This window comes from Cryptomeria japonica, chromosome 8 (genome assembly GCF_030272615.1).
Source record: "Cryptomeria japonica chromosome 8, Sugi_1.0, whole genome shotgun sequence".
In the NCBI taxonomy this organism is placed as follows: Eukaryota; Viridiplantae; Streptophyta; class Pinopsida; order Cupressales; family Cupressaceae; genus Cryptomeria; species Cryptomeria japonica.
Window position 1 is genome coordinate 410829030 of NC_081412.1, and position 13952 is coordinate 410842981.

General features: G+C 38.6%; 1 protein-coding gene across 1 annotated transcript in view; it reads right to left on the bottom strand.

Annotated features, from left to right (window-relative positions):
• The window catches only part of LOC131028568 (pseudouridine-5'-phosphate glycosidase), a 268645-nt gene that overhangs the window by 98078 nt on the left and 156615 nt on the right, over positions 1-13952 (bottom strand). Inside the window, exon 6 of the mRNA XM_057958873.2 lies at positions 7672-7732. Within this exon, the coding sequence (XP_057814856.1) occupies positions 7672-7732 (61 nt within the window). The remainder of the gene's footprint in view (positions 1-7671; positions 7733-13952) is intronic.

The following is a 13952-nucleotide window of genomic DNA, read 5'->3' on the forward strand; positions in this document are numbered from 1 at the left end:
TATGCAAGGACATGTTTATGCTATGTATTACCATATTTGAAGATTTTGTCTCAGTTTGATTTATGTCTATAATTAGGATTGTAACCAGTTGTTTCAGTCTTGATTTCATGCAATACATTGGTTATTAATTGAGTTATATAGCTGTCCATGACCATGCTTCATTGTACTTGCATTTTCTCATGTTATATTGCCAATTGTTTCATTAAACGGGCATTCAAACTTCAAACAAGAACTCATAAAATTCAAATTAGACTTTGCACACTGTTTGACAAAATGCCAATGGATCAAAACTGAAAATTTAAGGCAGACTAGGCAAGGGATCTTTCACTTTGCAAACCAACCTTTCTTTATTTCTCACAACATTTCCATCCTCATCCAACTTGTTCCGGAACACCCATCTTGTTCCAATTACATTTTGGCCTACCGGTCTATGAACTAGTTCCCATGTCTAATTCTTCTTAATTTGATCTAGCTCTTCTCTCATTGCCTTTATCCAATTCTAATCATTGCAAGCTTCTTCTACTGATTACGGTTCAATCTCAGATAGTTTACATAACAGAAGTTGTTCCTAAGCTGCTTTGCTTCTTGTGATAATTCCTTTGTTTTTATCTCCAATAATCTGATCTACTGAATGATTCTTTTGAACATATCTTGGGGTTTTAGATGTAGATACCGAAGCATCCTAAGTTTCCTTTTCATTTTCTTCCTCTATGGTTTTCTCTTCCCTTTTTCTGTCAACCGATTCATCAGATTCATAACCTGCCAATTTGTCAGTCTTTAAAAATGTCTTCATCAACCTTCACATTTGCACTTTCGACAATCTTGTTCAGCCTTTTGTTGTAGCACCGGTATGCCTTGCTCCTTGTAGAATATCCTAGGAATATGCCTTCATCTGCTCTGCTGTCAGATTTTTGAAGATTATCTTCATCTCTCCGGATATAGCACTTGCTTTCAAATACCTTGAAATATTTTATTGTCAGAGTTCTACCATGCCATAACTCATATGATGTCTTTTCCGGTATAAAATTATGTTAAGAGTATAGATTTTTGTCAGGATTGCTTCTCTCCAATAGACTTTCGGGAGTTCTGCTCCTTTGATCATTGTTTTGGCTGCCTCTTGTATAGTTTGATTCATCCTTTCCACTACAACATTCTATTGTGGTGTCCTAGGGGCAGACAATTGCCTTCTAATCCCATGTTTCTCATAGAAATTGTTAAACTCATCAGAAGTAAATTCTCCTCTTCTGTCAAACCTCAAGCACTTAATCTTTCTATCAACTTTATTTTGAGCTCTCGCCTTGAATATCTTGAATTTTTCTAATGCTTCTGACTTCTCTCTCAAAAATGCAACCCATGACATTCTAGAATAATCATCAATCAACAACATGAAATATTTCTCACCTTGTATACTCCTTGTTTTGGTAAGACCGCATAAATTTATGTGCACAAAGTTCAATAATTTGGTGGACGACTGCTCCTTTCCTCTATATGCTCCTTTTGTTTGCTTTCCAACTTGACATTCTCTACAAATATTGTTACCCAGTTTGGTCAGCCTCAGTAAATCACTCACTTGATGAACTGATCATTACTAGATGATCAAAGTTGATATGACACATCCTTTGGTGCTAAAGCCAGCTATCATTGATCTGAGATAATAAACAATGTCTTGTAGCTCCTTCTAGCAAATACATGTTTCCACCAATCTTTTCTTCTGCTGCAATCACAATTCTGAATCCCTTCCAGATCTCACAACCACCATCCTAAAAAACAGCATTGTAACCATTTTCACACATTTGCCCAACACTCGAGATTATGATGCAAACTCTTCACATAGTAAACATTGTCAGTATTATGTTTTCCATCAAAAGAAATAGAACCAATTCCCACAATTTGTGTTGTTTGATCATCTCCGAACCTAACAAAACCTCCATCATACTTTTCAAGTTTTACAAACTTACTTTTATCGCCAATCATATGATTTGAACATCCACTATCAATCAGCCATTCATTTCTATCTCTCCTAGCATGTAAGGCAATAGCAACAGTCTTAGGTACATCATTTTCTACCAAAAACAAACAATCACCATCTTCATAGTTTGATTCATCATCTAAAATACCAGCATCATCTTTAAAATAGTAGGCTCTCTTATTAAACTTCCCTTTACCTTCTCTAAAATTTTGTCTTGATCCTTTTTCCGGACATCTAGTAGCTATATGACCAATCTTTCCACATCTAAAGCATTTAAGAGGTAATTGTTATCACAAAAGCTTGCACCCTTGCTAATCTATCAACTCGGCAACCTTGTGAAACATGGAAACAACCCCGAAGTGTGGGACCTTGCGCAAGGGGGGTTGAATCTCTGGAGAAGGCCGACTTCCTTCTCAATCCAGGTGCAGGTGTTGAACCAACTCAACACTTTTAAAATTAATTCCTAAGCCTATCCTAACAACTTGCGGAGGTAAAGGGAAGAGAGAATGCTTGAAATAGAAGGAGGTGATGCACCAAGAAGAGATTGTTCCTCTCCCCACCGAGATGACACAAAGAATTAACTGAAGCACCCAAGAGATGCACAAACTTCAGTTGCATGAGTGACTCCAATGCATGTATGGAGGTTAGAATTCGCTAAGTGTCAAGAGGGGAGAAGGATTCCCATAAGTCAACCTCACAAAACAAATTAACAGAGCATAAATGGAGAGAAAATCCACAAGACCCATGATGAAGGTAAGGAAACATACACAACATGCATAAGTTGAAGGAAGACAAGAGTGTAATTTCAATTCATTCAAAGGCCAAAGGCCAAACTTATAGTTGCAAAAATGCAAAAATAATTACAAGTCTTCAAGAGAAGAGAAAGAGCATAGGAAATCTCAAGGGAGCAGGGAGAGAACCCTTTACAATGAGGCTTAACAGCCTTTATATAGAAAAATGGTTACAAGAGTGATCATGACCCCTGTATGTCAGTCTGGAAGTGCATGCACTTGACTTCTGTACATGCAAGCAACCTAGCCATACCTTGAAAAGGAAACCCTGAGAAGGTGGATTGACTGACCTTCCAAAGTCAGAGTATGCAGACATGACAAAAGTCACTACAACAAGCATGGCCTCGTACCTCCCTTGATGGAAATCCTGCCCAAAACATTAAATGCACCCCTGTAGCTCCACAAAAGAAAGTGCATAAGTCACAAAAAGCCGTCGGAGCATTTAAAGCCTTGAGTGTCGATCACGCCATCCAGAAGTGTCACCAGCCAGAAGGAGTTTGGAAGACTTCGGAGACCTGGGTCACCGAAATTGGGAAGACTTAGGAACTTGGGAACCTGGGGGTTCCAGAGTTCCGGGGTTGAAGACTTAGGAACTTGGGAACCGAGGGTTCTGGAGTTCAAGGGTAGAAGAACTAGGAACTTGGGAACCTAGGGGTTCCGGAGTTCCGAGGTTGAAGACTAAGGAACTTGGGAACCTGGGGGTTCCGGAGTTTGAGGGTTAAGGAAAAAGGAACTTGGGAACCTGGGGGTTCTGGAGTTCCGAGGTAGAAGAACTAGGAACTTGAGAACCTGGGGGTTCCGAGGTTGAAGACTAAGGAACTTGAGAACCTGGGAGTTCCGAGGTAGAAGAACTCGGAACTTGGGAACCTAGGGGTTCCAGAGTTTCGGGGTTGAAGACTAAGGAACTTGGGAACCTAGGGGTTCCGAAGTTTCGGGGTTGAAGACTTAGGAACTTGGGAGGGGGTTCCGGAGTTCCAGGGTAGAAGAACTAGGAACTTGGGAACCTAGGGGTTCCGGAGTTCCGGAGTTCTGAGGTTGACAACTAAGAAACTTGAGAACTTGGGGGTTTCGGAGTTCCGTGGTTGAGGAAAAAGGAATTTGGGAACCTGGGGGTTCCAGAGTTTCAGGGTAGAAGAACTAGGAACTTGGGAACCTGGGGATTCCGGAGTTCCGAGGTTGAAGACTAAGGAACTTGGGAACTTGGGGGTTCCGGAGTTCCGGGGTTGAGGAAAAAGGAACTTGGGAACCTGAGGGTTCCGGAGTTCCGGAGTAGAAGAACTAGGAACTTGGGAACTTGGGGTTTCCGAAGTTCCGGGGTTGAAGACTAAGGAACTTGGGAACCTAGGGGTTCCGGAGTTCTGGGGTTGAGGAAAAAGGAACTTGGGAACTTGGTGGCTCCAGAGTTGTGTGGTAGAAGAACTAGGAACTTGGGAACCTGGGGGTTCCGGAGTTCCGGGGTAGAAGAACTAGGAACTTGGGAACCTAGGGGTTTTGGAGTTCCAAGGTAGAAGAACTAGGAACTTGGGAACCTATGGGTTCCGGAGTTCCGAGGTTGAGGAAGAGAAGACTTAGGAACTTCAGAGACCTGGGTCACCGAAGTTGGGAAGACTTGGGAACCTGGGAACCTAGGGGTGCCGGAGTTTGCAGGGAAAGAGAACAAGAGACCAAGGAAGGGAACTTCGAAACCTCGGGGTTCTGGAGTTCCGGGAAAGAGAGAGGAAGAGAAGGCTTGGGAAAGGAACTTCCGACAAGATAACACTTCATACTTCATGATTCCATCGTCTTCTCTTGATCAATTGAGGCCACGCTGGTCCATAGAACATATCTCTAATCAGTTCTCACTGATGGACCAAGGGTGTTATAAAATGACAACACTAACATACCTTTATATTTGTCGGCGCCTTTCTTCAGTTTCCTTACAAAGTTTGCTTCCATCTCATCTGAAATTTCATCTTCTGAATCTTCCTCAGAGGCTTTAAAAGCAAATTCAGATTTATCTTTGTCTTTTCCAAACTTCCTTATCTCAAATGCAAACAATGTGTCATATAGTTGTTCCATAGTAAACTTCTTCGGATCATAAGTTTTTTCAACTGCAGAGATCTTATCACTATAGCTTTACGGTAGAGACATCAAAATCTTATCAATTATGTCTTCATCTGTCAAGGTGTCGCCAAGTTCTCTAATTTCATTTACTGTACTGTCAACCTTCTGAAAATAGCTTGTTATATCTTCTCCTTCCATTTTCAAGTTCTCATATTTGCACTTCGTTGTTAGATTCTTTGATAATTTGACTCTGTCATTTCCTTCATAGATATCTCTCAACTTTTCCCAAACCTAATAAGCAAATATTCAATGAAATAACTTTTGTCAATTCAATCTTTGATAAAACACTAAAAATAGCATACCTTTCTTTTTCATTCTCTTCATAGGGTTGAATCTCATCAGGAGTGGTAAGACCATTTGCCAGTTGTACATACTTATTTTCCATAGCTTTCCAAGTGTTATAGCCCAAGGAGATCAGGTAACCTCTCATCTTCACTTTCCAGAAACTATAGTCGGATCCTTCAAAGATAGGAATGGTTAGTTTATGTGCCATTGGATCAGGATCTACCTCAAGCGGTTAAGCTCTTCTCCAAGAAACCGAAGCTCTGATACCAATTGTTAAATATCTAGGCAACCGAGGATGGGGGGGTGAATCAATTGACAGCTTAAACTTTTTCTTCAATACATCCGGAATAACCAACATAATTAGTTACCGCAGATATAACATGCAAGCACATACACAAAACAGATCACAAAATGAAAACCAGGTATGACATGGAAAACCCAAGAGGGGAAAAACCACGAAGAATGTTAGTTCTCAATATATAGCACCGATTAAGGTGATTTTTACAAAGAGTGGTTCACTACCAGAATGCTCACTGCAGGAGGGCTCACTGTCGAAGGAAGAAGAAAGAAAAAGAGAATCCACCACTATAGCACAATCTACAATACCAGAACTGTTTCTAGTGCCTCAGCAACAATACACTTCATACATCATCAATCGAATCATTCTTTTTCAGTCTCGCACACCTTCCATATCTCATACATTCAGATCATCCACATATTTATATTGTCTCCGAGAAACATAATATTCATAGTCAACCAAGACAAAAATTTGAAATAGGTCAACACTAAACATTCTGATGTTGGGAAGGAATGAGAAGTAGACCATACCACAACACACATCAATGGTCAGCTCAACACGTTACATCCATCACATATTCCGAACCCAAATCACGACTCTCATGCTACACAAATGTCATTACTCATCCTCGAATTTCGGACCTAAAATAGACCCAAAATAGCACTACCCAACACATCAAAAAAAATAAGAATGGGACCAAGATACTCATGAATACAATCGATCAACACGATATCCAGAAAACAGAGAAATCCAGATCACAATCATCACAAACAATCAGCACTGAATATCAACTGTAGCACATCTTTCGGAGCACCAAAGATTCTAGGAACACATATTTTGGATCACTAAAACCAATACCATATGTTGACATCAATTCATTAATGACAACCATCAACATCACATTTGCATCACGAGTTTCGAGGATGGGGGGACCAAGGGCCTAAATTCGGGGACAATGGGGGGATGACAATGGAGCAGTGGTGGTGGGGTGTTGCTAATATAAAAATAGAGGTGAATTGAAATCTTCACGGCAAAATCTGCAATATAACATCTTTGTGAGTGCCCCATGAAAGGCCATTAGTTTTCATGAAGTTAAAGGTTGCAATTGGTAGGTAATGGCATTTGACATATAGCAAGCGACCCAGCGGCGTCTCTGCCAAAGGTGGTGGAAGTGGTGGTGCTGTGGGGGGACGTTTCCCCCAAGTCTCCAAGTCTCGGAAATGTCCCCCTATAGGAGATGTGGGTTTTTTGGGGGGGAACGCGCCCCCATGGAACACTGTTATGCATAAAAGGAAAAAAGTCATGTTCCCCAATCACACAAAGACAGTTTATTTACAATTTGTGAAGTAGGTTGATGGGGACTATTGATTCAAGTTTAAGCGGTGAGTCCTCTTAAAAAGTGGACAGAAAAATGTGGCACAGGGCCCTTGAGAGTCAATGGAGGTGTCAATGGGAGTCTCAAACTTATGCTTTACAAAGAAAAGGAAAATACAAGTGTTTCATATGGGAAAAAGGAAAGCCAGAAGACTCTCAGACCTTTGTAGTTAGTCCATGGGTGACAAAATTCCATCTGACCCATTTTGAAGACTTCAACATATATCCAAAGGATGAATTTTTATAAAGCTTGCAGCTCTGAGTGCTGACCTTTAAAATTTCCTGCCACACCCAACACAAAAAATGATGCAAACATGGAATTCATGCAGCAGACTTCATAAAGACAAAGGACTATTTTGAGCAATTAAGAATAAAGTCAGTACCTGGAATTGAAAAGGAAATACTTCCACTCTCAAACATGAGTACAGGTATCATTACAAGCATGTCGTATGGGAGATGCTAAATATCTAGCCTTAAGATAGTCTGAGAACAGCATATCCATTGCCTCATATTTTTAATAGTTAGGCAGTCAAATGGTAGAATGCTAAGCACATTGTCTCATCTTTCCTTCTGTTTCTCAATCACAGAAATCATGATTTAGAATAAAAGGCTTGCTAACATTATAAATCTAACAATCCCCTCAGGCAAGCTCATTCTATTAGCATATGATATCAAGAGTTCTAAGTTTTTTTTTGATGGGAAACTATGATAATCTTTATATCTCAATACTATTTTTGGCTACAAATTCAACATTGTCACTCTAATTTATTGTTGTATACTAGAGTCAGTTTGTATATTCCATACATTCTCATTACTAATTTAAAGAATAATCAAAGCAAGTGTAATCTTACTGGTTTCACCATGTCGATGCACACCACCAATTCCTCCAGTCACAAATATGCGTATGCCAGCCTATATTAAGAAGATATCAAATCAGTAGTTGAGAAAGGCAACATTTCTGGAAACTGAGGATGAAGCTATAATTACAAATCATTTTCTTATAGGGAAATAAGAGATCATGTAATGCCCCGCCAGGAAACCCCGAAGGGATTAAGCCATAACACAAGAATAGAGTGCAATAATTTTTTTTTTAAAAGTTACAACACATAAGATGCAACAAGATATAAAAGATTCAGATTACATAGCGGAAGACTTCAACTAACACCTAAAGAGTTTCCCAACGAGATTACTTAAATTTCACATTTCACTTAACTCACACAATTAATCCAATAAGCTAACTATCTTAATAACGAGATAATTCTTACTTAGGATAATTCCTTTCAAAAGAGGGAAATATAAATCACAACAAGGATTCATCCATTAAGATCTATTCATAAACTTCATTCAAGCTTTTCCTTTAAGATTACAAACCATACGTCTAACATTCTAATACACTAGGATTTCATCATAACATAAGAGATCTTTTCCAAGCATATTTAAATTCCTTAACAACAACTGAGTATAATTCATTACTCTAAGTTACATTCTTTCATATTCCAACTTATTGCATTTCAAAAGACGATTACACACATGCATTTACGATAAATCGCATCTCAACCAATTATGCATTCGATCAACATGGCATTCAAGAAAGAACTGAATATAAGCATTTAAAGTTAATTCCATTTATCCACTTAACCATTCTAACATAAGCTAAACAAACATGATAAAGCTAAATAAAGGAACATAAGAGAATACATCACATGACACCATAATGATCTCGGAGTTCACCCCTAAAGGGCTACATCTCCGGGTCTGCTCAACTGCAAGACCCCTCTGATAATTAATAAAGTTAAGAACACAAGAGGTTACACCAAGTACTATCCAGCCATCAAGGCGATACATAAACAATATACAAACGACCACATCGGTCCATTAATACATAAACGATCCTTGAAAAGAACAGGATCCAGCTGAACATAATCAAAGCTAAAACAAGAGGTCCATGAGAGCATCCATAATACTGAGCTATCACCACCCAAGGTCTAACATGAAACCGAGACTCACAAGGGCAGAGACAAAAGGACGACCCACAAAGGTACTCAAAACAGGACAAACGACAACACACTAGCGAACGTAGGGACAAGTGTCATCACACAACCTGGTATGGATACCATGGCAAGTCTTCATAGGTCCCGGCCCCATACACTGGGTCACCCTGGCACCCTAATCCGAACTTCCGGCCCATCCAAGCCTCATGTGGACCCACACATCCTCTCGTGAAGACAAGGAAGATGGTTTGCCATTTCAGGCCTTCTCACAGCATGTCGAATCTATGATAGCACTCGTCCCATGTGTGAGGCACATTATCTTAATTAGAGATTACATTCTAATCTACTTAGGTTATCACTTATTAGACTCACTTTCGACGGGTTACCCAGCAGCCACTTTGGGCGCGGCCCCCAATCGAAAGCCACTTTCCCATACGACACTAGGTCAAACTCAGACGAACTCAAACAACCAAAGAATATACATGGTCTGACGAACGGAGTTCAAAGAGAGAGACAAACATCAGGTCAAACACGACTCAAAGATGAACACTTACTATCGGTACTCTAATTAGAGACCCGACCAACAACGGTCAACCACAATCATCATTCGACACACACGCAAGGAGGATACGATCAAAACGACACTACCACAATACAATAGTCAACTCGGAAATCGAGGACTGAAACAGGTACCCCAAGTCAAGCCATACGACAGGGTCCTACTAAATAAAGCAAAACATGCCATTTCATAATTAAAGGCGAATACAGCAATTAAACTCGCAAAGGCAATAATCAGAAAAGATAATATTTCCTCAAATTGATTTAAACATTAAGATCGATCAAGTTTTCTACAAGATCTAAATCAGCTTACAGTTATCTACCTCATCAAGGGATAAGTTGTTCTTGGTTTTATAACTCTCTAAGTTTCAAAGCATAGAACAGACATATAAAGTCATAACGAGTTTTTTTTTTTTAAACCAAATCATATTAATTAAACTCAGACAACCATTAATCAAATAAATAAGATATTTAATCTCCAATCAAACGTCATAAACATACTGGTTCTAAACCGTCCTCTACAGTTTCATATTTTCACACCCAGTTGCTCTATACGGATCACAGAAATATAATATAAAAAGGGAATCCAAATGAAGATAATCATTTCCAAAATCCAAGTCTTACTTCCCTACGCACGTATAGCAGAATCCAAAATGAACTGTTAATAAAAGAGTATATTTATTATTCCACGATAAATAAAATATACACAATTAAGGACTAATAGTGCACAATAACCCAGTTAATTATTAGTTAATATATAATTATTAATCTCTATTAATAAAATATATCTCACTAATAATTAATGTATTTGCACAAATTTCGAATTAATATCGATTAGTTTAAATAAACAAATTAATTTCCATTAATCACATATATAATAATCATTAATCAATAATAGGAAGCTTAATCATTAAAATAATATTCATTAACATGACATTAAAACCATATGCATTTTTTTTTTAAAAACTAAAAAAAATACATTAAAAAAAACGATTTTAAAAACTATGTTTTCTTTTATACAAAAAAAAACGCATTAACAATATGGGCGAGGCGCCGTGCCCTAACCCTAGCCGCAGGCGGCGCTCGCGGTGGTGCCCGCAGGTGCCGCGGCGCCCTGCGGCCACTACGGCCCCTACGGCCACCACCGTGAGCCGTAGGCGGGCGGAGGTAAGGGGAGCTCGCGGGGAAGAGGGGAGGAGAAAGGGGAGGAGCGGGGGAGAGAGGGGAGGCGGAGCGGGTGGAGCTCCGCTCCCCGCCTCCAATCCCCAAAACACAGCTCGTGTTTATTATTAAAAACTCGCCCAGTTCGCCTCAACAAAAAAAAAAAAAAACGCACAGTCCATAAAAACAATTACGTTTTAAATTTTAATTCGAACACACAGTCCGTTTAAAAAGATAAAAACGCACAGGGGTAAAAACAAATACGTTTTAAATTTTAATTAGAACACACAGTTCGTAAATAAACACAAACGCCCAGTTCGGGTTTTCTGACATTTTTGCCCAGCTCGATTTCATTAAAAAAAAGAACAACGCACAGGGGCGAAACAAATATATTTTCCTTCTTTTCAAAACACAGTTCGAGCTTTATAAAACAAAACGCCCACTACCAGGTTTGATAAAGAATTCCAATTCAATACAAATTCGGTTTCAACAAACTGAGATTGATATCACATTTCCATATCAAACAAAAAAAAAACTAAAATTGAGAGATAAATCCTACCTGATCTCGCGTTCCTGGCAAGATCTGTTGAGAGTCCAAATCTCCAGCTCCCAAATCCTCCCTTCTCCATCCAAAATCCTCCAATTTCATCTCCAAAATCTTTCCCAACCAAAATTCCTCCAAAAATGTCCATCCTTCCAAATTTCCCCAAATTTGGGTTATATGGAAGAGTTGACCCAAGAATTCTATTTTTGGAATAAAAACTTTTATTTACAAATAATTCTCCAAATTTTAATACTTTTCTAACTATACAACAAATTAACTTGCTATTCAAAACCAAAACGATTTTCTCATTTAATCAAATTCACTCCCAATTTAAAATAAGCAATTCATATCAACGGAAATCGCATAACGGAAACCAGATTAATTTAACCCATTAATCTTCAATGCACAAACGCATATTTAATCAGGATAATTACTAAGGACTAATTAATCAATTTAACCAGGCACACCAAGCACGCAAACTGAGAAGGTCAACCAAACAGACGACTCGCAAACCCAAATAAAAGGGATTACTGACGACGACTGGCGATGCTCACTAGAGCACGACTAAGGTCGACTAGGGTCTTACGACCACCTAATCCGACTCTAAGGATTAAAAAGGTACACTCAAACCTGCACATCTAGGTGAAGACGAACCTCGCACTCATGCGGCGTAATACCTGAAATTTCCTGCAACCAAGAGTCATACATGCATACATATATACAATTTAATGAAAGCGTCAGCTCAATATTAATACCACAAAATAGGTACACAAAACAACTTGCATACAACTAGTGAAAAAACCACATCAATAGCTACGTGTAAAATCCACATCTGGCTATAACATAATATTACGATAAACTAATCAAGATTAAGCCAAGGTTAGAAATAGACTAGGGTAGGGGTACTACAGATCAAATGATAATTCTTCACAATCATTCAAAGGCCACTTATCATAAAACTGAACAAAATGTTGTGCCCTTCAATTTAGGAAGATATGAATCCACATTAACATGACTAATTGGAAAAATGTTGATTGTCTTTTCCAGTTTTTACATAATCCCAGTACTATAGTGCCTGAATAAAGCCGTATAACATGAAAAAGATCACATTACAATTTGACAAAATGTGTAATTCTTGTAGAGATGAAGAAGATTCTCCAAGTAAGCAAATCTGCAGGTGACTAAACAGCTAAAGATAACAGTGGATATATCCTTCCAGTGAAGAAGTAGTTTCTACTCTCTACACTGGGAATGGAACAGAATGTTCTACTCCAAGACAGGGTGTGTTACCCATCCCTAGCCCATCTTCTTTGCATTTAATGATATCGGTATTTTCAAAAATATTCTGCAATTTTTTTCCTTATGGGATTTCCTCAGAAGCCATATCTAGTGCAATGGTTGGGAAACATGTGTATCCTAGCTATGAAATATTCCCTCCATTTGGGGCATCAAGAGGAGATACACTTTCAGTCAAATGCCATATTATAATATCGTATTTATATTTGTTGTGGCAACCTTTCCTGCCTCCAAGTTGAAGGTTTTCTTTGATCCTAAGAGTTTGAATAGAATTCACCTTCCTATGTGAGCTGGGCTATATTTCTTTAATTCTACTTTGCAATTATTTCTTCATCACATAACCATCAGATTCAGTACAATCTTCTTGAACTCTATTAGTAAAATGTTAATTTTGAGAGTCTAACCTCACATGAGCGTCAAGATGGATGTTACTCAAGATATGTTCAGAAATTGGCATATTTGGGCCAAGTTGTACAGTCAATTAGGGGGTCCATTTCTGGGACAAACTGAATGCATGTTTTTCCTATAAAGAGAAAAGCCACTTGGTTAAGGATTTCCCTACAATGAAAAAAACATCTTCTCTTAGATAAAGATGCTCAACAAGATACCCTCAAACAACAGTACTGGACTCAAGATAGTAAAATGGCTGATAGATGAACTCAAAATTTGTCCAAAAAATGATCTAGGCAACAGCCTCATTTGCTTGAGCTTCATAGTCTAGATAGGATTCTGAGAAAATAGAAATACATAGTTTAGTGGAGTCATTTTTTGATAAATCTCATCCTATATCTGCAAAGAGTAACACAGAAAAAAAAGGGGATGTTTTACTTATGTCAAGGCTGAGACAATAATTGCCCCACACCAATCCCATTCTCCACTCCTCTGCCACTCACTCTCTTAGAGAAAACTACTCAACAAGATACCCTTAAACCACAGAACTTGACTCAAAGATAGCAAAATGGCTACTAGATGGATTCAAATGTTGTCCAAAAAGAGATCTAAGTGAACACCTCCTTGCTTCACAGTCCAAATAAAGATTCAATGACAATGGAAACACAAAATTCAAGTAAGGTCCAAGAAATTTATTACTAAGCCTATCATTAAGGCTTTTTCTATTAGTAAACTTGGGTTAGGCATCCAAGAACTGCAAAAATAGTGTATAAGATACTAGTAACCTACAGATCACCAATTCTACTCTTAAAAAAGAGGCTCACCTTCGTGTGTTTAACAACTTCATCATTTATGATTATGGCACAATCTTCTTCAAAATGAAAGATCTTTGACTCATTGAGTGAATACTTCCATGGAGCTCTTTCTGTTTTTCTTCACCTCAGTTCAATCATGCTCTTAAGGAGACAAGGCAATATCCTCCTTAGTATTTCTTGGATGCACAAATCACTTTTTGAATCTTTGAAGACTACATCCAACTTAGCCTCAATGCACTTCACAATAAATGGACCTAGAGCCATTATTGTTGTGTCAAGCATGCACAAGATCTTCTCCAAGTCTTAAACAGCACCAAGTCCTTAAGAAAGGGAGAGTGGGGAATCAAAAGTGTACCCTCAACAGCCTCCAATCCTTT